The sequence below is a fragment of the Schistocerca nitens genome, chromosome 12, assembly GCF_023898315.1.
Source record: "Schistocerca nitens isolate TAMUIC-IGC-003100 chromosome 12, iqSchNite1.1, whole genome shotgun sequence".
NCBI lineage: Eukaryota > Metazoa > Arthropoda > Insecta > Orthoptera > Acrididae > Schistocerca > Schistocerca nitens.
The window spans coordinates 26,234,385-26,259,356 of NC_064625.1; the positions used below are offsets into that span (position 1 = coordinate 26,234,385).

The 24,972-nt window shown below is 40.9% G+C and overlaps 1 protein-coding gene across 3 annotated transcripts in view; it reads left to right on the top strand.

Annotated features, from left to right (window-relative positions):
- Positions 1–678: 678 nt before the first annotated feature.
- LOC126215245 (F-box/LRR-repeat protein fbxl-1-like) overlaps positions 679–24,972 on the top strand; it is a 70,532-nt gene continuing 46,238 nt past the window's right edge. For all 3 annotated transcript variants that reach the window (XR_007542111.1, XM_049941912.1, XM_049941913.1), the window contains exons 1-4: positions 679–933; positions 3,640–4,103; positions 10,001–10,202; positions 23,726–24,030. Coding sequence is in view for 2 of the 3 variants with exons in the window: in XM_049941912.1 (XP_049797869.1) it covers positions 3,718–4,103; positions 10,001–10,202; positions 23,726–24,030 (893 nt within the window). In the remaining variant the exon portion in view is untranslated. The remainder of the gene's footprint in view (positions 934–3,639; positions 4,104–10,000; positions 10,203–23,725; positions 24,031–24,972) is intronic.

Genomic DNA, 24,972 nt, shown 5'->3' on the forward strand with positions numbered 1-24,972 from the left:
GTCAGCGCGCTGAAGCGGTTGGCCGTCGATGTAGGCCGTGGGGAGGGGTCGCAGCTGGCCTTGACGTTCGCTTAGACGAAACGGTGGTCCATGCGAGCCCCGCCACGCTTTTGTCGGCAATAGCGCTCTTCTTGCGGCCTGCAGATGAGACAGATGGTTCTCCCTTCTTCTTGGGTGTCCCGCTCGCCTCCAAGGCGCGACAGCACGCTGGCGGTCTTGTGACGCTCCCTCTCTGCAGCTGGTAGCGTGCCAAGTGCTGGGTCATGCTCGACCACGTAGTCGACGTCGGACGATCACTCCGTCTCAATGTCAAAGGAAGATGCGGTCTCTGCAGTGGCCGGGACAGGCGCGGCTTTGGCGGAGCAGGCTCTGCCTGAGGACAGACTATCGCTCTCACATCGTCTCCTGCTGTTACACGCGGGTGTTCGGATGATGCACGCTCGGGAGGATGCTCAACGGAGCGGCGATCCTTTACCTCGTTCTTCGGGACCAGCGCGCAAGGACGCATCCACGAACGCATTTCAGTGGAGCAGCGGCAGTAGCACACCTACTCTCAACTGCGGCCAGCGCGCGACTGACGATGAAGGTGGCCCTGGCGGCCGCGCCCGGAACTATTTTTACTACAGCAACTCACTTGTTACTCGCGGAAACAAAGCGCCTCTGGCGGCCGGCGTGGAACTAAGTTGACAGCTGCGTTTCAGCTGAAGGGCTGATAAACTGCGGGACACAGTGACGTTCACATACTATGCAGACACTTAACTCCTACGCACTAACACGTAAGAGCTGGCGTGTCGGAGCTACGTTTGTGATCAGATTAGATTAGATTCAATTTCCATTCCAGAGATCCAAAAATGAGATGATTCTCGTGGGTGTGGAACAAGTCAGTTTCTGCATGCCATTCTTGACATGCTTCAGTACGGACAATAGTGACAAGTAAGTAGTTAAGTTACAGCTAATTCTAACCCGTACTCGCTACGCAAGAATTAGTCTGTAAATATTACACATATATGTTTCAGAAGTAGCGTCTTTAAGAGACACTGAGTCTATTTTGAGGCCTGTTTATTGAACTGCAAGATATCGGTTGTGAAACAAATGTAACAAAAATTTCACAATGGGCAGAAGACCCTACAAGTTGCTGTTGAAGCAGTGTCACCGTAAATGTTTTGTAAAAAAAAAAAAGTCCAGATGAAGACCTAATTTTCCTTTATTAGACACCTGTTTTACAGCGAGGATTGTTTTCGTCTGTAAAAGGGCAGGGGGAGGGGCAGAAATGTAATGCAATGCATGGTTTGTGTGTCACATATATTACACAATTCCATTTGTGCTTCCCCCTCTGTTTTATCATCTTGTGTCACCCCTGTTTAGAGACCTAACTTCTAAGCTGCAGTGATCACAGCAAGTTGATCGTAGTTGTTATGACTGGTGCATTTCTAAGGAAACTGAAGAAGCTTAATTTTTTCCTACTTCGCTATTGAGCATGGAAATAAGAAACCATTGCCTTGATGTTTGTAACAACATATTCACATACAACATACTTGGCAAAAAAAATAAATAAATAAATAAATAAAAAATAATGTAATAACACATTCACTCTTAATCATACCTGCATAGGCATTGCCAGCTTCTGCGTGCGGGCAGTTCGTTGCAAACTTTAGTCTGGTGTCATGGTGTGTGATGTGACTGGGTGTTTTTCAGTTGGTTTGTGTTTGTAGAAGTGGATGGTGTATTTGGTGGCTCATTCTTCTGGTGGATGTTGATGTGCAGAATTGTTTGTGTAATGTGTGGTATTGGGTTTATCTGCATCTTTGTAATCATTTTGGTAATGTGGATTTGAATGTGTGTGCTTAGTTTCCAGTGGTTTGTTATAATTTATTTATGTCTGTGGTTTACGCATTTGGCATTTTTATTAGGCAATATTAGTTCGGTTTTTCTCATGTGAAATGAAATTTAGTTTTTTATGGTTTTTTTTGTCAGTGATAGATATGACCAGTAAGTTTACAAGCTATTTGTTATGTGCTGCTTTGGATGACAGTGTGTGTTGACCTTGAAGTTGCTTGCATGCTATGTAGGTTGTGTGAAGTTTGTCGTACTCAGATTATTGATTTGTGTTTGGGCTGTGGATATTGAGGGTTTCACTTGAGCTAGTTAGGTGAATGGAATTTTGAGATTCTGTGTTTCAAATTTGTGTGTGTTGGTCCTTTGATATCGAGGGCTTCTTTTCAGCTATATTTGTGAAGAGAATTTTCCTGTCCCACGTTTCGAATATGTGTGTATTGTGTTTTTTTTTTTTTTTTTTTCCCGAGGGCTTATTTTGATATGTATAGGTGAAGGGAATTGTTCTATACTGCATTTTGAATCTGTATTTGTTGGTTTTTTTGGTATTGAGGGCTCCGCTTGAGCTACATATACCAAGTGAAATGTTAGATTCCTGTGGTTTTTGCATTTGAGGTGGTATGTTATATGTTGAGAGTTTCTTTGTTTGATTTGATGGATGTCGTTTGTTTTGGGGTGGTGGTGGTCATTTTGTATTGGCATATATTTAGCTTGTTCCTACCTTAACCTGCCTATTTCCGATTGTTTTCCTGTTAGTTACCGTGTAATGTTGGAGTGAAATATTTTCATATCCTTTTTTTTCATTTGCATGTGTATGTGGTGAAATGGTTGCTATATTCTGTATGCTGGAAGTAGGCATTTGTGCCATTTTGCTGATCAGATCAGACACTTCCCTAATTCCTGTGCTTTGAAGTGCAATGCCTTATGTTATGTAAATGACAACTGAGATACTTTTGATTGTATTTTTCAGTTGAAGATGTTGGTCTTATGTTTTGTTTGTAATACTAGTATGTTGTTCACTGAAATTGAAACTTCTTTAGATTAAAACAGTGTGCCAGACCAGGACTCGAACTGTTGCCTTTCAAGGGCAAGTCTTCTACAGACTGAGTTATCTGAGCATGACCCATGATCTGCCCTCACAGCTTCTCCTGCCTTATAGACTTTGCATAAGCTCTCTGCCATACCAAATGTTATTCATTTCTTGTGGGTGGTGGCTTAGATCTTTTAGTTTACTAGATCTATACATGTCTGGTGATGGTGCTGATCCATCAGAGGGAACAATCTTGTCGAAGTAGCAGTAATAAATGGAATTGTAGTGTAGCAGAGGGATAGATTAGGTGGAAAGCTGATAGTTTGCTTGTTAAATGGAGTTTGTGGTCACAGACTGATCAGTAGTGTAGCCTGAAGCCTAGGTTAGATTGTAAAGTGATGGTTAGGATGTGAGTTGGCAGAACCAATGAATGTCATGACAATCTTATTAGGCCTATTACACATTGTGTGTTCCATATTGATACCTACATCCATGATCAAAAGCCCTGTTTTCCCACCGTGTGTGATATATTTTCAAATTTTTAAAGGGTTTGAAGGCATTAATAAGATGGACAGAGGTCCTGTTAATCTGCCATACTTTATTGAACACTCTCTCTCTCTCTCTCTCTCTCTCTCTCTCTCTCTCTCTCTCTCTCTCTCTCTCTCTCTCTCTCTCTCTGTGTGTGTGTGTGTGTGTGTGTGTGTGTGTGTGTGTGTGTGTGTGTGTGTGTGTGTGTGTGTGTGTGTGGTATTCACTGTTTTCTTTGTTTGTTTCAGTGCCTGCAAGAATCTCTGACTTCCTCATCACCAGAATCTTCAAACTGCAAGGCATCTGAAGGCAGACAGGGCAGAAAAATGGCTTCACAACCTGAGCATAGTGGTGGTTGCCATACGGCTGGTGAAGACGTCAAAGTGTGTCGGAGCAGTGCACCACCCGAACTGCCTCCTCCCACTGCCAGTTCTGCTTCGCAAAATGTTGGGCACACTCATTCCCATTCAGATGTATCGGATACTAATTTGAACACTCAGCAGTTGGAAATTGCAGTTTCTGATGCAGCTGATGGCACAGTGCATGACACCTGGTGTCCAAGCATTGATGACTTACCAGATGAGATTCTGATAAAGATCTTCTCTTACATGTCTTTCAGTGAACTCATAGATGTGGTACAGAAAGTGTGCTCTCGTTGGAGAAGGCTGTCCCAAGATTTGGAGTTGTGGGCTGACAAGGAGTACCATATCAGGTAAGAAACGTACTAATATATAAAATGTGAGTTGTGCAGTTGTTCTGCATTAAAGATATATATAGTGGGGTCATACTTTATTTCATATATTCTACCTTGGATGTGGTAATCTTTGGATTTGAAAGTATTGTCAGCTCACTTCAGATCATTGCAATATTCTAGTTTTAAAATGGATTAAAAACAGTCTGCACCACAATAAAATATCTATGAGGAGAATCGGAAAATGACGCACAATAATTTTTTCCTCCCTCAGTACTGCAGCTGGTGTGTTGAACTTTCATGATGTCATTGTTTGAAGTTTGCACAATGGAGGTTATTTTGTTTCCATGTGCAGCTGTAATGAGAGAAGCCTGAGCTACAAAACAATCATGATGCCCTTGTGAAGAGCAACAAATTGTAGTTAGATATTTGTCAGCCAAAGGGCATAAACCAAGCAAAATTCACAGGGACATGCATGGCAAGTATGGGGACGACTGTACTTGGAGCATTTAGCTATACATTGAGCCTACTCAATGTAGCCTCTATCAGCTGTAGTGTATCTGATTCAAAGTTCTTTCCATGATCTAAACGCCCTTTGGTAAAATTTTGGGGATTGACTTTTATACCATCGCTTGACACAGGAAATATAATGGAGCCAAATCCGGACTGTAGGGAGGATGAGGAACAATTTTCCAACCCATTTTCCTTATTTTCTCCTGCGTGTAGTCTGATGAGCTGACCCTGAAGCTGTGCTCTGTGGGTGTTGATGGCACGTCACAACTTGTCCAGTGACAAACATTAATGGTCGCGGTTAATTGTGGAGCCATGTTCCAAAAAGTCAATGAAAATGACACCACACTGATCCCAGAAGAAGGAAGCCATCACCTTTCGGCCTGCTGTTTGTCAAAGTCTTGTACCCGGATGATGCCACTCCATGGGTTGGGTTTTGCACTCAGGTTCGGACAAAACAACCATGTTTCATCCTGGGTAATGATGCCATCAAACCACTCTTCAGTAAAGGTCTTCATGAGACCCTTGCACACATTCTTCCTCATCATTTTCATTTCTCTTGTCAATAATCTAGGCACCCAATGTGCACAGCTTTTTCTATATTCTAGTGACTGTACCAGTGATACCACACTACCCAATGACAAACGAGTCATTTTGGCAAGCTGTCGTGTCGTGACACATCTGTCTCTTTGGATTATTTGATCAATGGTCTCCTTATTCACATCACTCACTGCCGTCGGTGGTCTACTGCATCGTGGATTGTCCAGTAGAGAGAAATCATCTTCTTTAAACCTCTGCAACCACTGCTGGATACTGCTGCGATCCATTGTGTCCTTTCCATAAACAGGGAGCAACTTTCTGTGAATTGATGTGGCAGAGTCATCACTGGTCTTGAAGAGGAACTCCATCACTGACCATTGTCGCAACCTGACATCTACTTCATGGTCCATTATGGCTCACGTGTAAATAAAAGAAAATACTTTTATATACCAACTTGTAGCTAAATGTTCCCAGTATGTTCACAAAAAATGTCATTCTCCTCCTGCAAAAAATAAAATTAGAGGCGACTGTGCAAAACTTTTTGAATGCCCTTTGTACATATGTGGTAGGTTGCAATGATGCGTGCACTTCACATAGTTAAGAAAGGTTTACAATGAGAGAGTTTCTTTTTGCTTCTGTCCTTTTATATGTGTTTATCTACCCATTCATTTTTCTTATTCTCATTTTTACCCTGGTGGTCACACACTTTAAATTCACAGTATTGAGACCTCTTTGTGACTATGGAGGTACGGGCTGTGATGTTCTTGTTCTTAACACATTCAAATATGTTTTAAAATTGGAATTCACGAAGTATATGAAAGATAACAAGAATCCACTATGTGGATACATTTACTACAGGTTAGGATCTCTCTCTCTCTCTCTCTCTCTCTCTCTCTCTCTCTCTCTCTCTCTGCTGTTGTTTGGTTAGATTTATTGAACCACAACAGGACTAAAACAAAACAAGTAGCACTGGAGTTAATTCTCTTCCTGTAGAATAGAAGACAACAATCATTTGTAGGTGGTAGTTCAAACCATATATGGTCAGTAATATAGCTGTGACATCCCAGATAAGGAAGAAAAAATAAAGCCCTATCATTCACTGAAGACCAAAAGTTTATTTACCAAGTGATTGTAGCTCTCTTTTTACAATCATATAATCATTAATAAAATATGTATTATAATACATAACATTAAATTCAGGATTGAAAGAGTAACAGATTTTAAAAAGATGCTAACTACATGTTTTCAAGAACAAGCACTTACTGAGAAATCTAAAATTGCATTCAGCACTAAGTTCAAAGATATCTCAGTACTTTTTTTGATTTGTAGGCCTTTGTTATTAAATGGAATAACATACCTAAAATTGCATTCAGTTATGAGTTCAAAGATATCTCATTACTTTTTTTTAATTTGTAAATCTATGCTATTAAATGGAATACACACACCTAGGATTGTAATGACTATATTATAAATCAGAACAATCTGTTCTCTCATCATGGTTGAAGAGATACAGAAGATAAATGTGAATTTAGAAACAAATTATTTGGTGAACATGAGAAATATTAACATTTAATTATGCTACTAAAGCTTAGGACAGTGTGCAAACCTGAATGAATCTGTCTTAATGTTACCGAGTAGGAAAAGATGATGTTCTTTACATACAACTGAATACTGGAATTTGTGGAATGTTTTTTTTTTTTTTTTTTTTTTTTTTTTTTTTTTTTTTTTTTTTTTTTGACACGAAATAAATTACCATTAGTTGCTACTCGCGATATAGCGGAGATGCTGAGTCACAGATAGGCACAACAAAAAGCTGTCGGAAAATGAGCTTTCAGTCAACAAGGCCTTTGTTGGAGATAGAACGTTCACACACATGCACACGCAAATACAGCTCACACACATGTGACCACAGTCTCGAACTCCTGAGGCCACAGTCAGAGACTGCAGTTGTGTGTGTGTGTGTGTGTGTGTGTGAGAGAGAGAGAGAGAGAGAGAGAGAGAGAGAGAGAGAGAGCTGCATTTGCACGAGTGTGTATGTATGTTCTATCTCCGATTAAGGTCTTGCTGGTGTAAAGTTCATTTTCTGACAGTCTTTTTGTTGTGCCTATCTGCAACTCAGCATCTCTGCTATATGGTGAGAAGCAACTAACCTTTTCATAATATTGTTACATTCCATTCTAGATTTTCCATTGTTAAATTACTATTAGTATCATTTACTGATCCTCTTCATTTCTTGCTTCCAATTTCCCAGTCTTTTTGTGTAGGCAGACTCCTTCCTGAAGGCCTCTGGTCTCCATCGCCCCATTGCAGGATAGTGCCCACGTTTCCTTTTCCTTTCTTGTGCATTGTGTTAATTTTGCCCACTGGTGGTCATGTAGTCTTTCTAGATGGCCAAACCTGATAGCTATTTTGTTTCTGTTGAGACAGTTATTGCTGGCTCCCATAATCTCTCTTATTGTGTTACTCTTCACCTGGTCTATCCTTGTAATGCCCCAACTCCTCGCCTTCGTCTCCATGCACTGTATGTAGCAGTACTATCAACAATGATTTTCCTTGAGACTTTTGAGCAGCTTAGTCTTTGGGAAAATCTATAAACACACAACAACGTCTTTCTTTGTGCTTTTTTGTCTTATTGCTACTCCAGGGAATGGAGTGAGATTTCGTGTTGCTTTTTATACTTGATTCATTTGTCATTTGTATCAACATTGGTCCAGCTATTGGATGACTGTGATACTTTCAAGTACCTGACACCCTCATATCATATGTCATCTAAGTCTTCTGCTTATCCCAGCTACAATAACCTGATTGTCAAGCTCTACATAAGAATGAAATGAGTAAATAAATAAAATCAAGATACGGCATACTCTGTTGCAGAGATCCACACAGTGATTCAGCTGGTTACTCTGAGTAGCTGCAAAATATGAAACATGAAAACAATAACAAGATGTGTAGACAGATGGAGGAAGTGGTTGAAGATAGATTTGTTAGCTCACTGCTTCACTCCACATGTCCATTTTCGTTTTTGCTGTCTTCTGTAAAAGTCTTAAGACACTTTTTGCTGCTATTTTATTTCCAACTTAAATTTTAATCTAGCCTGTTAACTCTTGTGTTCTGTGAGTATTGGATGTGTTTACTACTCATTTCCTACAAGCCTTTCATTTCTGTGGTGTCAAGAAACCAGTGATTTCGAAACTTAACGTTGGCCTTGCTCCTACATTTTTGTGTGCATGTTTGTTGTCATTTAGTGTTTTTATCCATTTGCTTCTGGCTTAATTTGTGACAAAACTTCTGACTACTACAGACTGTCTCTCCTGCATGTCTGAGATACTATTGAGGAATGAGCTGACAGAAAAGAACTGCAACACCGAGGAGTTGCGCGACATAAAAGAAAGTTAGTAGGCATATTTCCACATTGGAAAGATTTTGTCCCTTCAAATTTTGCACCAGTCACATAAGAGTGGCACTAGTTGCAACACTGTGAGGATGCATATCAGATTTGCTGTAAATACACACTGTAAAAGTCACGAGTGTTAGTTCCTTTGAGACTGTATGTGGTGAGGTGAGTCGATACTAGTCAAGAATACCTTTAAGGCGACAAAGACAACATATCGACACACAGCTGTGTTCGAACAAGGTAGTGTAATAGGGCTACGAGAAGCCGGATGTTCCTTCTGTGATACTGCAGAAAGGCTCGGCAGGAATGCGGCCATTGTATAGGATTGCTGGCAGTGGTGGTCACGAGAATGTACAGTTGCGAGAAGATTCGGCTCCGGATGGCCACTACTGAGAGGGAAGACTGCCATTTTCAGTGCATGGCTCTGGTGCGTTGTACTGCATCTGCAGCAGCAGTTGGCACTATAGTACCACAAAAAACTGTTACAAATAGGTTACTTGAAGGACAGCTCCAAGTCAGACACCCTGTGGCGTGCATTCCACTGAACCCTGTGAGAGCCGTGAGAGCAAGACTGAGTTCTGCAACCAACCTGTGTCCATGCTAGATACGGATTTGCAGACCGGAGTGTGATTGTGTAAGACAGCAAGTGCATTATCGTAGTTGTCTTATACACTCTGACTGCAAATTTGCTTGTCATTGTGGTGATTCAACCTGTTATGTTGCCATTCATTCCAGGGGGTATTTTCCAACAGGATAACTCTCTCTCTCATACCACTTTTCTAGCCCTACGTGCTCTACAGAGTGGCAACACGTATCCTCGACACGCTCGATCGTCAGATCTGTCTCCGATCGAGGACGTAGGAGTGTAGTCGGATGAAAACTCCAGCGTCATCCACAACTGGCATTAACTGTCCCTGTATTGACTGACAGAGTGTAACAGACATAGAAATCCATTCCACAAACTGACACCTGCTACCAGTACAGCACAAGCATGCATGTTTGCATGCTTGCATTCTCAATATTCTGGTGGTTACACTAGTTATTAATGTACCAGCATTTCGCATTTGCAGTGACTTATCTTGTACTCAAATTAACCTGTGATCTTGCAATGTTAATCACTTAAATATGTAATATAGACCAATGTATTTGCAAACTTTCATTACTCTACATTTATTACTTTTTGGTGTCCACCCCCAGTAACTGAGTGGTCAGCGTGACAGAATGTCAATCCTAAGGGCTCGGGCTCAATTTCCGGCCGGGTTGGAGATTTTTCTCTGCTCGGGGGCTGGGTGTTGCATCGTCGTCATCATTTGATCCCCATCGACATCGACGTGCAAGGTGCTGAAGTGGCTTCAAATCGAAAGACTTGCACCCGGCGAACGGTCTACCCGACAGGAGGCGCTAGTCACGTGACATTTACATTTATTACTTTTTGGTGCTGCGATTTTTTTCCATTAGTGTATTTCTGTTACAGAGACTCGAGTGCGATAGATTCGGACTGCTGTAAGGGTGGCACGACTGACCGGGAGGCAATACAGACCTTCTGCGACACCCCGAACCTGCGAATTGTGTGCATGCGGCGCGGTGCCACGTCCCGTGTCTTCCGTGCTCTCTATAACAATTGCCAGAAGCTCTCGGAGCTGCAGATGCATGTCACCCAGAAACTCAGCTACTCTGTAAGTGTTACTTTATTTGGATTAGTGTATTGCTCTTCATATTGGAGGTTATCACTTTTTTGTTCTAAATATCTGTAAGTAACTAAACCTTCCAACGGTTACACAGTGCGTTCATTCACACCCTGAGCCTTATTCTTAGGAGATATACGATTTTTTTGTACCGAGCTTTTGTTAGAGCTATAATTTTCTGCCAAAAATTTGGTCTTTGGCAGAGAGAGGCAAGACACTGTGGAACAGGTGTCTATGCTCCAGTGTTTATATACTTAAAGATGCAATATTTAACAATATCTACTGGTTCTGTTTCCACTGTATTTGCTTTTGAAACTGGTAACTGTTAAACAATTTGAGCACCTATGCCTGTAGTTCCTCTGCTCTGTACAGCAGGGAACAAAACATACCTACGACCGTACCTAGTCCAAAAAGGCAGATGTTACCGATGAAATAACACTGGCATACTTTGTATTAGGTTAGTCCATAAGTTCATAGTGTTTTTGTTTTGTGTTTTGGGAATTTGGTTGCTATCGGTTTATTTATTGAGTGTCATTTTTTATTTTATTTCACTGTTGTTATTTGAGTTTACATTTTGTCATTTGGAAACAGTGGATGCTAAAAATTGGAGTGCCAAGTGAAGAAATCAGAACATTTCCAAAATATTCTTTCGTCTGACTTCAATAGAGGGGTGACAGTAGTGGAGGCTAAAAGAAACATTTGCACCGTGTATGTGGATAATACCAATGGAGAGAGCATCTCAAGAAAATGGTATCTTGTTTTAAAGAGTATCATTCCGACATTAGTGACTCTCCACATTCGTATAGACATATGAGGTTTGATGTAGATCATTTAAATACATTAATCTACGGACCGATGACCGTAGCAGTCTGGTCCCTTTAATCCCCCAAACCAACCAAACCAACATTAATCTACAGTGATCCACATCAGTGTACTTGAGAACAGGCAGATGTTAGGAACTGTGTTCATTCCACTATCGTGTGACATTTGCATGCAATGGGGAAGGTTCAAATATAGGGTGTAAGGGTACTACATGCTCCAAGCCAAAATCACAAAAAATCTGTGGGTGGCCATATGTGCGTCTCTGCTTGCTTGTCATCAATTGGCTCGTAAACAACACTTAACATTGCTATCCTGTATTGTTATTGGTGATGAGAAATGGAGGATTTTTGCTAATAAAAGAAAAAGAAAGGAATGGTCGAGCCCAAACAAAGCAGAAACTCCTCGTACAAAGACCTGCGCGCATCCACAAAAGGTAATGTTACATATCAGGTAGAACAGTGGCAGTGTGGTGTCCTACGAATTACTTCCCTAAGTTGTAACCATCACTGCTGATATTTACTGTCAGTAACAGTGATGTCTTGCAATTCGAGAACAGCAACCAGGGAGAATGCGTGAAGTGATGTTACTCCATGGTAACACCCGCCTGTATTCTGCTAGACTGACAAAAAAACACTATACAGGAGTTGGGTTGGGAAGTCATTTATCACGCATCTTATTCACCTGATCTTGCATCCTCAGATTTTCAACTTTTTTGCTCTCTAGTGAACAACCTTCAAGGAACTTCCTTTCTGGATGAAAATGCACTCCAAACATGGCCCGACTAGCTCTTCACCTCGAACCGTACGATTTCTACAGTCGTGGAATTGCAGGGCTACTCCAGTGTTGGCAAACTGTTGTAAATAGTGAAGGAAGATATATTATTGATGAATAAAGTCTCTGTTATGTGTAGATGTTGTGTTTATTAATCTTACAGAAAAATGCTACAAACTTATGCACCGACGTAATACATCACTCTTGCCGAGTTAAGCAAAATGTACAACATTCACAAAGTCTTAACCGACAAGGACTCGCTGCAGTGGCAGTTGGCTGAGCTCCGGGTACATGTGAATCCTGTGCTAATGTGGATATGCCCAGTTGCTGACGCCTTTCGACCCACATCGGTGGCACTGCAATCTGGGAACTTACCTGCCTTACCTTAATGGACATTTTCTTACATTGTGCTTCTGTTGGTGACACATTCACAAAATTTTGATGAAATTGTGGGCCAGAGAAAACCTTGGTTGGGCAGAAAGTAAGTAACCAACACTTCTGGTAAAAACAGACTATTCTTGAGGTCCTGTGTCTTCCAGTTAAGCTGGTTTACGTCAGTACGATAGAGTTGTGCACCAGGTCAGAATTTGAGGAGCCTTCACGGAAGACACTGATTCTGAATAATTGTCTTCCTGAGGGACATTTTATGGACTTAATGATCCCAGAGGGAGATAATTCAACATGTGAGCACAACATCCACACATCTGCAGATCACACTCATGCGCCTATTATTCTACTCTCAAAGAGTGCAAAAAAAAGAACACCTATATCTTTCCGTGCGAGCTCTTATTTCCCTTATTTTATTATGACAATCATTTCTCTCTATGTAGGTCAGTGTCAACAAAATATTTTGCATTTGAAGGAGAAAGTTGATGATTGAAATTTCATGAGGAGATCCCACCCCAATGACAAATGCCTGTTTTAATGATGTGCACCCCAAATTCTGTATTGTGCTGTGACACTCTTCTTCTGTCTCTCAACAATATAAAATGTGCTGCCCCTTTTTTGAACTTTCTCGATGTACCCTTTTAATGTACCTGGTAAGGATCCCACACCACGCAGCAGTACTCCAAAAGGACAGACAGGCGTAGTGTAGGCAATCTCTTTAGTAGATCTGTTGCATCTTTTAAGCATTCTGCTAATAAAATGCAGCCTTTGGTTCATCTTCCCCACAATATTTTCTGTGTGTTCTTTCCAGTTTGTTTATAATTGCATTTCCTAGGTATTTAGTTGACTTTTCAGGCTTTAGGTTTTATTGATTAATTGTGGAAACAAAGTTTAATGGACTCCTTTCAGCACTCATGTTGGACGACTTCACACTTTTCATTATTTAGGCTCAATTGCCAATTTTCACACTGTACAGATATCTTATGTAAATTGTTTTGAAATTGGTTTTAGTCTTCTGATGACTTTACAAGATGATAAATGGCAGCATCATCTGTGAACAACCTAAGATGATTGCTCAGAATGTCCCCTAAATCATTTATATAGATAACAAACAGGAAAGGTCTTGTAACACTTCCTTGGGGAGTGCCAGGAATCACTTCTGTTTAACTCAATGACTTTGTCAGTTACTTTGAACTGAGACGTCTCTGATAGGAAATCACGAATGCAGTCACAGAACTGAGACAATCCCCAAGACTGGTGATCTTTTACAGAAGCTCAAAATTTAGTGTGGTCTTCAATGTGAGATGCTTATAATAGTTTCCACACCAAAACTCTGCCTCCAAAAATGATGACAGTGCTGCTAAAGCAGAGTTACTAAGTACATGCTTCCAAAAGCGTGCAATTTGATTACAAGCTGCTTGCGAGGTGCAGAGTCAAAAGCATTCTGGAAATCTAGAAATATGAAACCAATTTGAAATCCCTTGACAATAGGACTCATCACTTCTTATGATTAAAGAGAGTTGTGTATCACAAGAGTGATGTTTACAAAATCCGTGTGTACTATGTGTCAGTAGGCTGTTTCTTTCATGGTAATTCGTAATGTTCAGATACAAGATATGCTCCAAAATCCAGCTGCATATTGGTGTTAATGATGCAGGCATGTAATGTAGTGGATTATTCCTATTGCCTTTCTTGAATATTGGTGTGACCTGTGCAGCTTTCGAGTCTTTGAATACGGATCTTTCATCGAACGAGCTGCTGTATAAAATTGTTAAGTATGGAGCTATAACATCAGTATACTCTGAAAGGAACCTAGTTAGTATAGTGCCTGGGTCAGAAGACTTGCTTTTATTAAGTGATTTAAGTTGCTTCACTACTCCGAGGACACTACTTCTAAGGTACTCAGGTTGGCAGCTGTTCTTGATTCGAGTCCACAGCTCGTGGTCTAATGGCTAGCGTTGCTGCCTTTGGATCACAGGTTCGATTCCCAGCTGGGTTAGGGATTTTCTCTGCCCAGGGGCTGGGTGTTTGTGTTGTCATCATCATCATCACCATCATCATCATTTGTGACAGTGGCTAGATTGGACTGTGTAAAAAACTAGACTGTGAGAAAAATTGGGCCTTTGTATGGGCGCTGATAACTGCACAGTTGAGCACCCTACAAACCAATCATCATCATCATCATCATCATCATCATCTTGATTTGAATTCTGGAATATTTACTCTCTCTTCTTTGGTGAAAGAATTTTGGAAGCATTTATTTAGTAACTCTGCTTTAGCAGCACTGTCATCATTTTTGGAGGCAGAGTTGTGGTGTGGGAACTGTTATAAGCACCTCACATTGAAGACCACACTAAATTTCGAGCTTTTGTAAAAGATCACCAGTCTTGGGGATTTTTAATTCATTTAAATTTGGCATGCTTTTTTCATTGTTTCTGCAACAGTATTCTGACCTGTTTTGTGTTCCAATCAGCTCCATTGTTTGTTGATTTATCTCTCAGTTGCTGTTGATGCTATTTCTTTGAATTCAAGTCACATCTGGTCTACAGTTAAATTGTTAATTTTGGAAGGAGTGGAGATTGTCTCTCAGGAAGACATAAAGGGAATCTTTATCTGATTTTTTGAATAGGTATGTTTTTCATTTATTTTTGGAGGATTTGGGAATTACAGCATTCAATCTCACTATGGCAACCCTGTGTGCACTAATCCATATGTCTGTTTTGATATTTGTATTATTTGTTGCTATGAAGTCAACTGTGTTTTCATAACCATTTACTTTTCGAGTTGGCTGATGAACTGATTGCTCAAAATAATTTTCACAGAAAGCGATCAGCAAAATTTTGGATGACATTCTAAACACCACAATATTTAAGATACTGTAAACCACCATTCAAGATAAGATTCTCCACTACTATTGCATTTACCTACTCAGTTGGAACCATAATGTCATCAGCTATTTTCTACCACGACACTGAGAATATACGTAATAAGGTAGTGAACATAGCCCTGCTTACCAGTGCTGTTTTAAGATATGATACAGTACAGCAGCGTAATTTTGGTTCATCTGGTGTAACCACATCTAAGACAAGTTATTGTCACCAGTTAAAATAAAAATTTTTCTGCACCAATCACAGTCAGTTCCTGTGCAATTGTTTGTAGTTCTGCTTTGTAGCATCAGACAAGCTAACAGTAAGGCTTATTGCACTTGAGGTTGGACCACCTCCAGGTATATTGTCTGCCCTCAGCCAAACCCCATCACAATCTGCTCAAACAAGGGGCCACTGCTCCTATTTATAAAATTTCTGCCCCTGTGACATCAGATACTTCACTTTCTGTAACATCCATTATTAAACTACTTGTGCCAATTCTAATCTCACTTATACTTGTTCACAGCAACTCTTGCAAGAGATTTAGAATATATCTTTATGCTCCAAAATGTATAGGTTGTTCCATTTATCTGATGACCACTTGCCCGGAATATTGCAGGCCAACCACGAAAGCCATGCCTGCCGGTTGGATGGGTCGCGCGGGACTGCACTATGCCTCGCCCCCTATTTTTTTTTTTTTTTTTTTTTTTTTTTTTTTTTTTTTTTTGCGGGTTTCAGCCTGAAGGCCGTACAGACATTGGCGCGTTGTCAGCCAGTGTCATTTGAGCAGTGAAACAGGCATCACAAGTGTAACAACAGTGAAGTTTTCAAATGCAACAATGGAAAGAGCAAATTATTCAAGTCCACAACGAATGTTTATTTACAATTAGTATGCGTATACAGAGTCCAGTCGTACTGTTTCTGAGACTGTTTGAACTGAAGTTTCCAGGTGTTAGAGTTCTGAGTCATGATACAGTTCACAAATAAGTGAACAAATTTCGTGGTCAGGAAATGTTCAAGACAAGAAGCGTAAATGATGACGAACAGTGCTCACAGAAGCTTGTCTTGATGGCATGGCATACTGCCTGGAAAGTTCTCCTGAAAAGTCGCTTAGAAGTCTTTCACAGCAAGCACAAATATTGTGCACCTCTGTACAAAGAGGTGCTAGGCTGCTTGGGCTAAGGCCATATAAAGTATCAGTAGTACAGGAACTTTGACCTAGTGAGCCTGTGCACAGGGATAAGTTTTGCAAATGGATTTTAAAACAAATGCATGACAATGTACTGGACCGTTATCTCATTCTGTTTTCAGATGATGCTCGGTTACATTTATCAAACAGTGGAAAGTCCAGGATGGAATGTAACAACATTATGAGAAGGAAAGTTGCTACTCGCTATATAGCAGAGATGCTGTCACAGATAGGCACAACAAAAAGATTTTCACAATTAAAGCTTTTGGCCAATGGTCTTTGTCAACAATAAACACACATGCGTGCATGCATGAGCACGCGTTCACCTCCCCCCCCCCTCCCCCCTACACACACACGACTGCAACTGAAACCACACTGTGAGCAGCAGCACCAGTGCATGATGTGATGGGAATGGTGACTGGGTTTGGGAAAGGATGAGGCTGCGATGGGGAGGGGGAGGGATAGTATGGTGGGGATGGCGACAGTGAAGTGCTGCAGGTTGGGCGGAGGGCAGGGGAGAGGGGGAGGGGGGGCGGAGTAGGGGGAAAGGAGAGACATAGAGAGAAATAAATAAATATAAATAAATAAATCAAAAAATATAAAAAAGACTGGGTGTGGTGGTGGAATGACGGCTGTGTAGTGCTGGAATGGGAGCAGGGAAGGAGTTGGATGGGTGAGGACGGCGACTAACGGAGGTTGAGGCCAGGAGGGTTACGGGAACATAGGATGTATAACAGGGAAAGTTCCCACCAGCGATATTCAGAAAAGCTGGTGTCGGTGGGAAGGATCCATATGGCACAGGCTGTGACGCAATCATTGAAATGAAGGATATAATGTTTTGCAGCATGTTTAGCAACAGGGTGGTCCACTTGTTTCTTGGCCACAGCTTGAGTGGCAATTCATTTGGACAGACAGCTTTTTGGTTGTCATGTCTACATAGAATGCAGCAAAGTGGTTGCAGCTTAGCTTGTAGTTTTATATGGTGCTTGTGCTTAGTACAACACTCCGCAACCGTGCAAATTGTTTGTCCGATATACATGCTGCCACAAATTGCACGGTTGCGGAGTGTTGTACTGAGCACAAGCACCATATAAAACAAAGGGAGCTTGACTAGTTGGCCATAGCGGAGCATTGCCTAGAAAACAGACATAAAATACAGTTCGAAAATACAAAAGTGTTGGCTCATGAATCTACATATTGGGATTCCGTTATAAAGGAAGCGGCTGAGATTTGTTTAAATGACAACAATTTCAACAGAGACCATTGGTACACACTCAGCAGGGCACTGGACTTCGAAAGAAAACAAAGACAGGTGTGCGACGTGAGAGTGGCTGTTTGAAACGTGGCACTTGCCCCTGGCACCACCTGACGACACTGGTGCTGCCACGGGCAATAGCTCCACTTACTGCCTGGGTCGACTTATGTGCGCGTGCCACATTGGGTCTATCAGATTGGCTGCTGATGATGTCATCATGCCTATATAAGTGAGAAACCATAGCAGCCCTGGCAGTCAGTTAACTGCTGACGACGATGGCGGAGACGGTCATCGAAAGCTTGAGGATTTTACTGGAATTGACGAGGCTTGAAAACCGAGAACATTTTATTCACTTCCACCGTACTTCAGTGTTGGTGCTACATCATCACAGCAGGCAACATTCTCCAGACATTCACCAAATGGAAATCCTTCTGCAGGATTGCCACAGAGCATAGAATCATTCCAAATCACTCATTTCCAGTGTTGTCACTCTTTATGCCACCTCAAGCATCGTGTGACATAGACTATAGAAATGTGTGGCTAATGAGGAGCTGCTCCGTCAGTGTGCTCTATTCTTTCTGCCCTATGCACAGTCACCATCCTAGCTGGACTGCTGGTAGCACTTTGGAACTCGAGTGATCGTTTCCACTGATTTTGTACAATTTTTTTATGACCACCCTCCACAACGCTCGGTGATCCCTGTCTGTCAGGATGAGAGTTCTGCCTGATCTCAGTTCAGCTGCAGTTGTTCCTTTACATTTTGACTTCACAAATCGCCCCGCCAACTGTCGACTTGGGCAGCTTTAGTAGGGTCAGAATTTCGCTGATGGAAGTTAACGAGTTCTCCCAACCGATCCGTTCTGCTGTTACTCTTTCTCTACTGACAGCACAGTACTCTGCACCTCTTTTTATGCTGGTGGGCTGTAACATGACTGGTTATGGTGAAATAAATGTACTAACCGATCTGTGATCGTATGAAATGGCTGATTCCCAAGTTGAAAACTCAAAACCCAGAAATATGCTACCATATAGTTATACAAAAATTTATAAACATCACCATAAATAGACACTTAATGTTGTTATGAAGATGATCATGGACTTATCTTTTTAAAAAGTAATGATAAACAATTATTTATACTTCATTTTCAAATTGTAAGCTTCAAGGATGATTTTGCACACACATATATCGATGTACACTATGTGATCAAAAGTATCTGGACACCTGGCTGAAAATGACTTGCACATTCACGGTGCCCTCCATCGGTAAGGGGGAATTCAGTGTGGTGTTGGCCCATGCTTAGCCATGGTGACAGCTTCTACTCTCTCAGGCATACATTCAGTCAATTGCTGCACAGAGGTATTGATATCGGCCAGTGAGGCCTGGCACGAAATCGGCATTCCAAAATATTCCAAAGGTGTTCTATAGGATTCAGGTCAGGACTCTGTGGAAGCCAGTCCATTACAGGGATGTTATTGTCACGTAACCACACCGCCACAGACCGTGCATTACGAACAGGTGCTCGATCATATTGAAAGATGCAGACGCCATCCCCGAATTGCTCTTCAGCAGTGGGAAGCAAGAAGGTGCTTAAAACATCATTGTAGGCCTGTGCTGTGATAGTGCCATGCAAAACAAGGGGTGCAAGCCCCCTCCATGAAAAACACGACCACACCATAACACCACCGCCACTGAATTTTGTTGTTGGCACCACACATGCTGGCAGCATCCTGTTGTCGGAGCACCACAATGTGTACCACAATTCATCACTTCTCACAATGCTTTTCCACTGTTCAATTGTCCAATGTTTACGCTCCTTACACCAAGTGAAGTGTCGTCTGGCATTTACCAGTGTGATGTGTGGCTTGTGAGCACCTGGAAATCCAAGTTTTCGCACCTCCTGCCTAACTGTCACAGTACTTGCAGTGGATCCTGATGCAGTTTGGAATTCCTGTGTGATGGTCTGGATAGATGTCTGCCTATTACACATGATGACCCTCTTCAACTGTTGGCGGTCTGTCAGTCAACAGACGAGGTCAGCCTGTACACTTTTGTGCTGTGTGTGTCCCTTCACGTTTCCACTTCACTATCATATCAGAAACAGTGGACCTAGTGATGTTTAGGAGTGTGGAAATCTCATGAACAGACTAACACAAGTCACACCCAATCACCTGACCACATTCAAAGTCTGTGAGTTCCAAGGCGCACCCCATTCTGCTCTCTCACGATGTCTAATGACTACTGAGGTTGCTGATATGGAGTACCTGGCAGTAGGTGGCAACACAGTGCACCTAATATGGAAAACCTTTTTTGGGGGGTGTCCATATACTTTTGATCATGTAATGTATGTCCATTTTCAACTCTTTGCGAGACCTACTCTGAGGATGGCCAGACGATACATGGCTAAAATATCGGTGGTAGAATTTTTATTTGCGCAGCTGTATGCCCAAAATTTAATGGACTAGACCAATGTGTGATAGTATTTTCTTTTCTGTATGTTATTAGAGGTATATCTTTATGTTTGGGTAGTGCGTAGTAAGAGTTTGAAGTGCGAGGATGGACTACAAGTTGTGTGTGTTGTGTTAGCATGGTGGTTGTATTTTGAAGTGAAATGACTGAAAGTATATGTATTTAAAAAAATGAAGCCAAGCATCCTCTTGACAAGTATAAAAAGGTGCATTTCAGAATGGAATACGAGCCTACAACTTTCAACAACAAAGGGTGATTAAAAGATGTGTATAATGAATATTGTTTATTCAAATTTTACTGTTCCTGCCTCTCTCCGCAGTGTATCTCTATCTCAGTGTGTGAAGTGCTATGAAAATTATTAATTTGCTTCATAGTTAATAGATCAACCGTTGGGCTACAAGAGGGTGGTGACGGTCCGAGGGTCCATCACACGTGATATCTAGTCATTAATTCTGTATTATATTTGGGTGTCTGGATACTTACTAAAAGATAGTATTTATGTCTTTAATTGTAAAAGACACTGATTTATCTTCAGTGGCACCAAAGACAACATTTTCACAAATAATTTTTGGGAATAATAGAATTCTAATTACATGCAATTATTGACAGTAATTAGTTGCAAATCTTTGAATAATCAATCAGAATGTTGGTGAATGTTTTATGCTCTAATATTTTACTGTAGAAAATCTGTCTGAAGTTTCATTAATTTAATACAGGTTGTTTGAAAATGAATGTTTTGTAGCATTTATTACATTCAACTTACAGTTATAAATAATACACCAAATGAAAGTGCAACTCACACAGTTTTGTTTGTATACCTGTGCACAAAGGGAAGAGTATGGAATGACCAAGAGTGACTAAAGAACATCTTGAATGAATGAGAATCTTATGTGCAAGCCACAAGAAATTAGTTTGGAAGGCTAGTCGTGAATCAGCAATTTCAGTGTGTTCTGTGTGGGGACTTAAGGAGACACTGCCAACTACCTCCTTATTATTTGCAGTTGTTACAAGCTCTAAATCCTAATTGTAATATAAACTGGCCAGCTGCGAGTAGGACTTACATTCTGAGAGTTCTGTATAAACATAGTTATGTATAAAGACAATTGATCCAACACAAGGATTGAGGATCTTTAGGATTTTTGCCTGTTCTCGACATTGATACTGGAAAGATACTGATCCCGGGAATTCCAAGACTTTCCGAAATGTTTTAATTTTAAGACAAAAAAATTTCTTTTCGTGTGATTTAATTAAAAAATAAAATTTTTCTGTTTTTTCTTCCTTTACTTGCACTGTGAAACCTTGCTTCTCACAAAATTTCATGATTCTAGGTCAACCCTATAGGTTTCAAGGGGCGAGCATGCAAGTATCAAAATATCTGACATGAATGGCCATATCGTTTGATTGCATTGACATAAAACCTTTATTTTTTTTTTTTGCATCACTGAGGGTCCATAGACCTTAGCATGTTACTTAAATTTCAGCCTAATACCTCTATCTACTCCTGAGGAAAAGGCATCTTAACAGACAGATGGGCAGAGAGATGACACATAGCAAATGATGAAAAAAAAAAATTGTTCACGTGATATAGCTATAAATTAACAGTTTTGGTTTTTTCCATATACTTGTACTGTGAAACCTTGCTTCTTGCTAAATGTCACGATTCCAGGTGAATGGGAAGACCCTATATGTTTTGATGAGTGAGTTTGCAAGTATCAAAATATCGAACATAAGTGGCTGGATCTTTTGATTGCATTGAATTAGAAACTTCATTTTAGTATGTCACCTAGGGACCATAGACATATGCTATTGTGACCCCAGCTGCACCACATTTGATACTCAATGACCCAGATGCTAAACACATTTTCCAGTGATTACTATCGTTGTGGAAACCTCTTTCTGAAATAAGTACAGGGTGCGTCAAAAAAATGTATACACACTTTGAAGCATCATAGAAAATTTATTTCCTGTTCTACAATGTTAAATTTCTGGAAATGGAAAGCTTAAAGTCCAATTGGAAAAATAAATGTACTTTGCAAATGTGATTAATGTTCAAACTGGTGGCCTTCAGCATCAATACAGTTCTGAGTACGAGTCACCACTGATTCCATACATCGTACCAAAGTGTCCAATGAGATTTCTGTGCACACCGCCTGAATCTCATTCCAAAGTGTGTCCAGATTACGTGGTGTATGTTTGTACACCTCATCTTTTACTGTGCCCCATAAGAAGAAATCCAGCAGCGTGAGGTCTGGAGAGCGTGCCCCTGCGTCCTATCCACTGGCCTGGCACATTGTGATCCAGGTATGCTCGTACGTCCCTATGATAGTGCGGTGGGGCGCCATCTTGTTTAGTGCGGTGGGGCGCCATCTTGTTAGAAATAAAACTCATCATTACCGTATAATGCCCGAATGGCAGGGAATATGGAGTCAGCAAGCATTGTTAGGTACGTTTCTCCAGTAACAGTACCTTCAAAGCGGAAAGACCCAATGAGTCCCCTTGCAGACAAATCACACCACACATTTACACCAAGCAAATTCACAGCCTTTTCCACCTGTAATGTGAGGATTATCTTCAGCCCAGTACACACAATTGTGCCTATTGACATCTCCATTGAGTTCGAATTGTGCTTCATCCGACCAAATTATGCTACCCATAAATCCCGGTTCACGTCTCACCACCTCCCGAACCCATTCACAAAATTCTAACCTCCGATCTGTATCGTCGTCACTTAGCTGTTGCACCAGCCTCGGAATGTACACATGAAACTTGCCTATCTTCAGAATGTGTAGCACACTACTAGATACTTACATTACTCTCAAGTGCCGCTTGCCTTGAAGATTTTTGAGGTGAACGCTGAAACAGTTCCGAGACTGCAGTTGTGGAATCGTCACCTGTAGCTGTATGAGGTCACCCTAATCGACCTTTATGCACATCACACACTGTTGCACGAATTTTGAATTTGTCTCATAGATGTGTAATTGTTAACCTCGAAGGTGGTTCTGTACCATACTCACTTTTCCACTGCCTTTGAACTGCAGCTACATTCTCAAACTTCCAGTACCACTTAATTATCTGCTTCTGCGCTTCAAAGCTCAAACGCACGTCCGCCATGTTGCAGTTACTTCCTTGCCACTGCTGCCACCTGTTGAAGAAACATAACATTACTTTCTCACAGATATTTAACCTTGTAGAATGGGAAATAAATTGTCTATGACAGTTCAAAGTGTGTATAAATTTTTTTGATGCACCCTGTATATTTCCATTCTGCTCCATTACTGAGTATTTTTTTCCCGGCAAAAATTTTGCTCTGATGTGTGTACGGTTAGTGGGAGGGCAAAGTCAACAAGGAAGCAAGGTTAAGTTAGCTTGTCTTGAACTGTAGGTCGTTCGGACAGAGTATTTGCACGGATTGGAAAAGAACAAGGGTGGTTGGACTACCTGTGTCAGATGAGACAAACCTGTTGATAGTGAATACCAGCCTGTCTCTTACATGGCAAGTAGTCAGTTTGGTGGCTGTGACTGTGGTGGCTGCATGTCTTTTATTCACCACTAATACTGCTTTACTTTTCTTTGCTGGAGTGATCCATCTGCAATGCTATTTTGGAACTCGTATTGCGGGGAAACTAGTTATAAGCATCAGAACAAACAGAAAACATCTGCTTAAATGACTAGTACAGGCGCTTCTTTCCTCTCGAGGTTTCTCATTCCTCTGTTCGGAAATGCTTGTTTAGTAGGGAAATTGTTGTCCGGTTGCAGGTGCTGAAGAATTTGGTTGAGAAGTGCTCCAGAATACACACGCTGAGGATACCCAGTGAGCTGCTGAAGTCGGAGAAATTTTCGGAGGCAGTGTCTCATCTGCAGCACCTCCGTGTGCTGAATGTAGTCCTACGCTTCACAAAAAGCACTCCCGTACTGCGACCCTTGGGGGATGGGTGCCCGCAACTGGCTGAGGTCGACTTGAGATCCACAACTGTCGATATGGACGATCTGAGGTGCTTTCTGAATGCCAAGAGGAACACCCTCAAGTCCATACGCATAAAATGGACAATGGCTGGAAAAAAGTGAGTCTTGTAACCTCTCCTCATATCACTGTTTTAAATCCTCATCAAGTTGACTTTTGATTGGTATACCCTCTATATATGTAGTCAATATTTTCACATTACATAATATCTTGTGTAGGATTTTTGTTGTGACAGGTGGACATTCAGCACATTTCATTCTCTTGTACGCATAGGTACCCACTGGATACAAAAAGTTGAAAATAAATCTAATTACTTAGGTTTGTTTCAATCAGGAACAGTGTGCGCCACAACCAAATTAATGAGATTTAAGATAATGAAGGTTTTTAATCTGTTTATTGCAGATAGATTTCAGCTATCTGTAGTTATCTTCAGGGCAATTCATAGTGAATGGAGTAAAATGAACTGCAAGACAGCTGTAATTGGTGATTTTTTTTTATTGTCACAACTGGTTTCACTGTGTTAAAACATCTTTAAGTGAACTACATAGGAAGTAAAGGATTTCATGTAATACATATGATCAAAATAGCATATGAATCTTTTTAAAAGAAAAATTTTTGTGAGAATTTTTAAGGAGATTTTTTTAAATATTTTAGTAGATCTATTTAAAGCCTTTGAACAGGCAGAAAAAAAAATCAGAATTAAAATGTACTGACAATAGTTCACACTGTCACACCAAGACACCCCCAAGGCTCGTAGTAAAAAATCAAACCCCTGAAAAGGGAAGTAGTCAAAATAAATAAAACAGGACAGTGGGACAAATAGTGCAGTGGTGCACTATGAGAAGAAACCATAAAAAAGCACAATAAGTGAAAACAAAAGACATAAATATGGGAAGATCAAAACTGGGGACCAAGCAAGCTAAATAACCAACCCCACTCCCTCCCCATGCTCTCTCTCATCCTCTCCCCTTCACTCATTCTTACACCATAATGAATGAATATCAAGACCATAAGGCTGATTGAGCAACAAGCCAATAAGCGT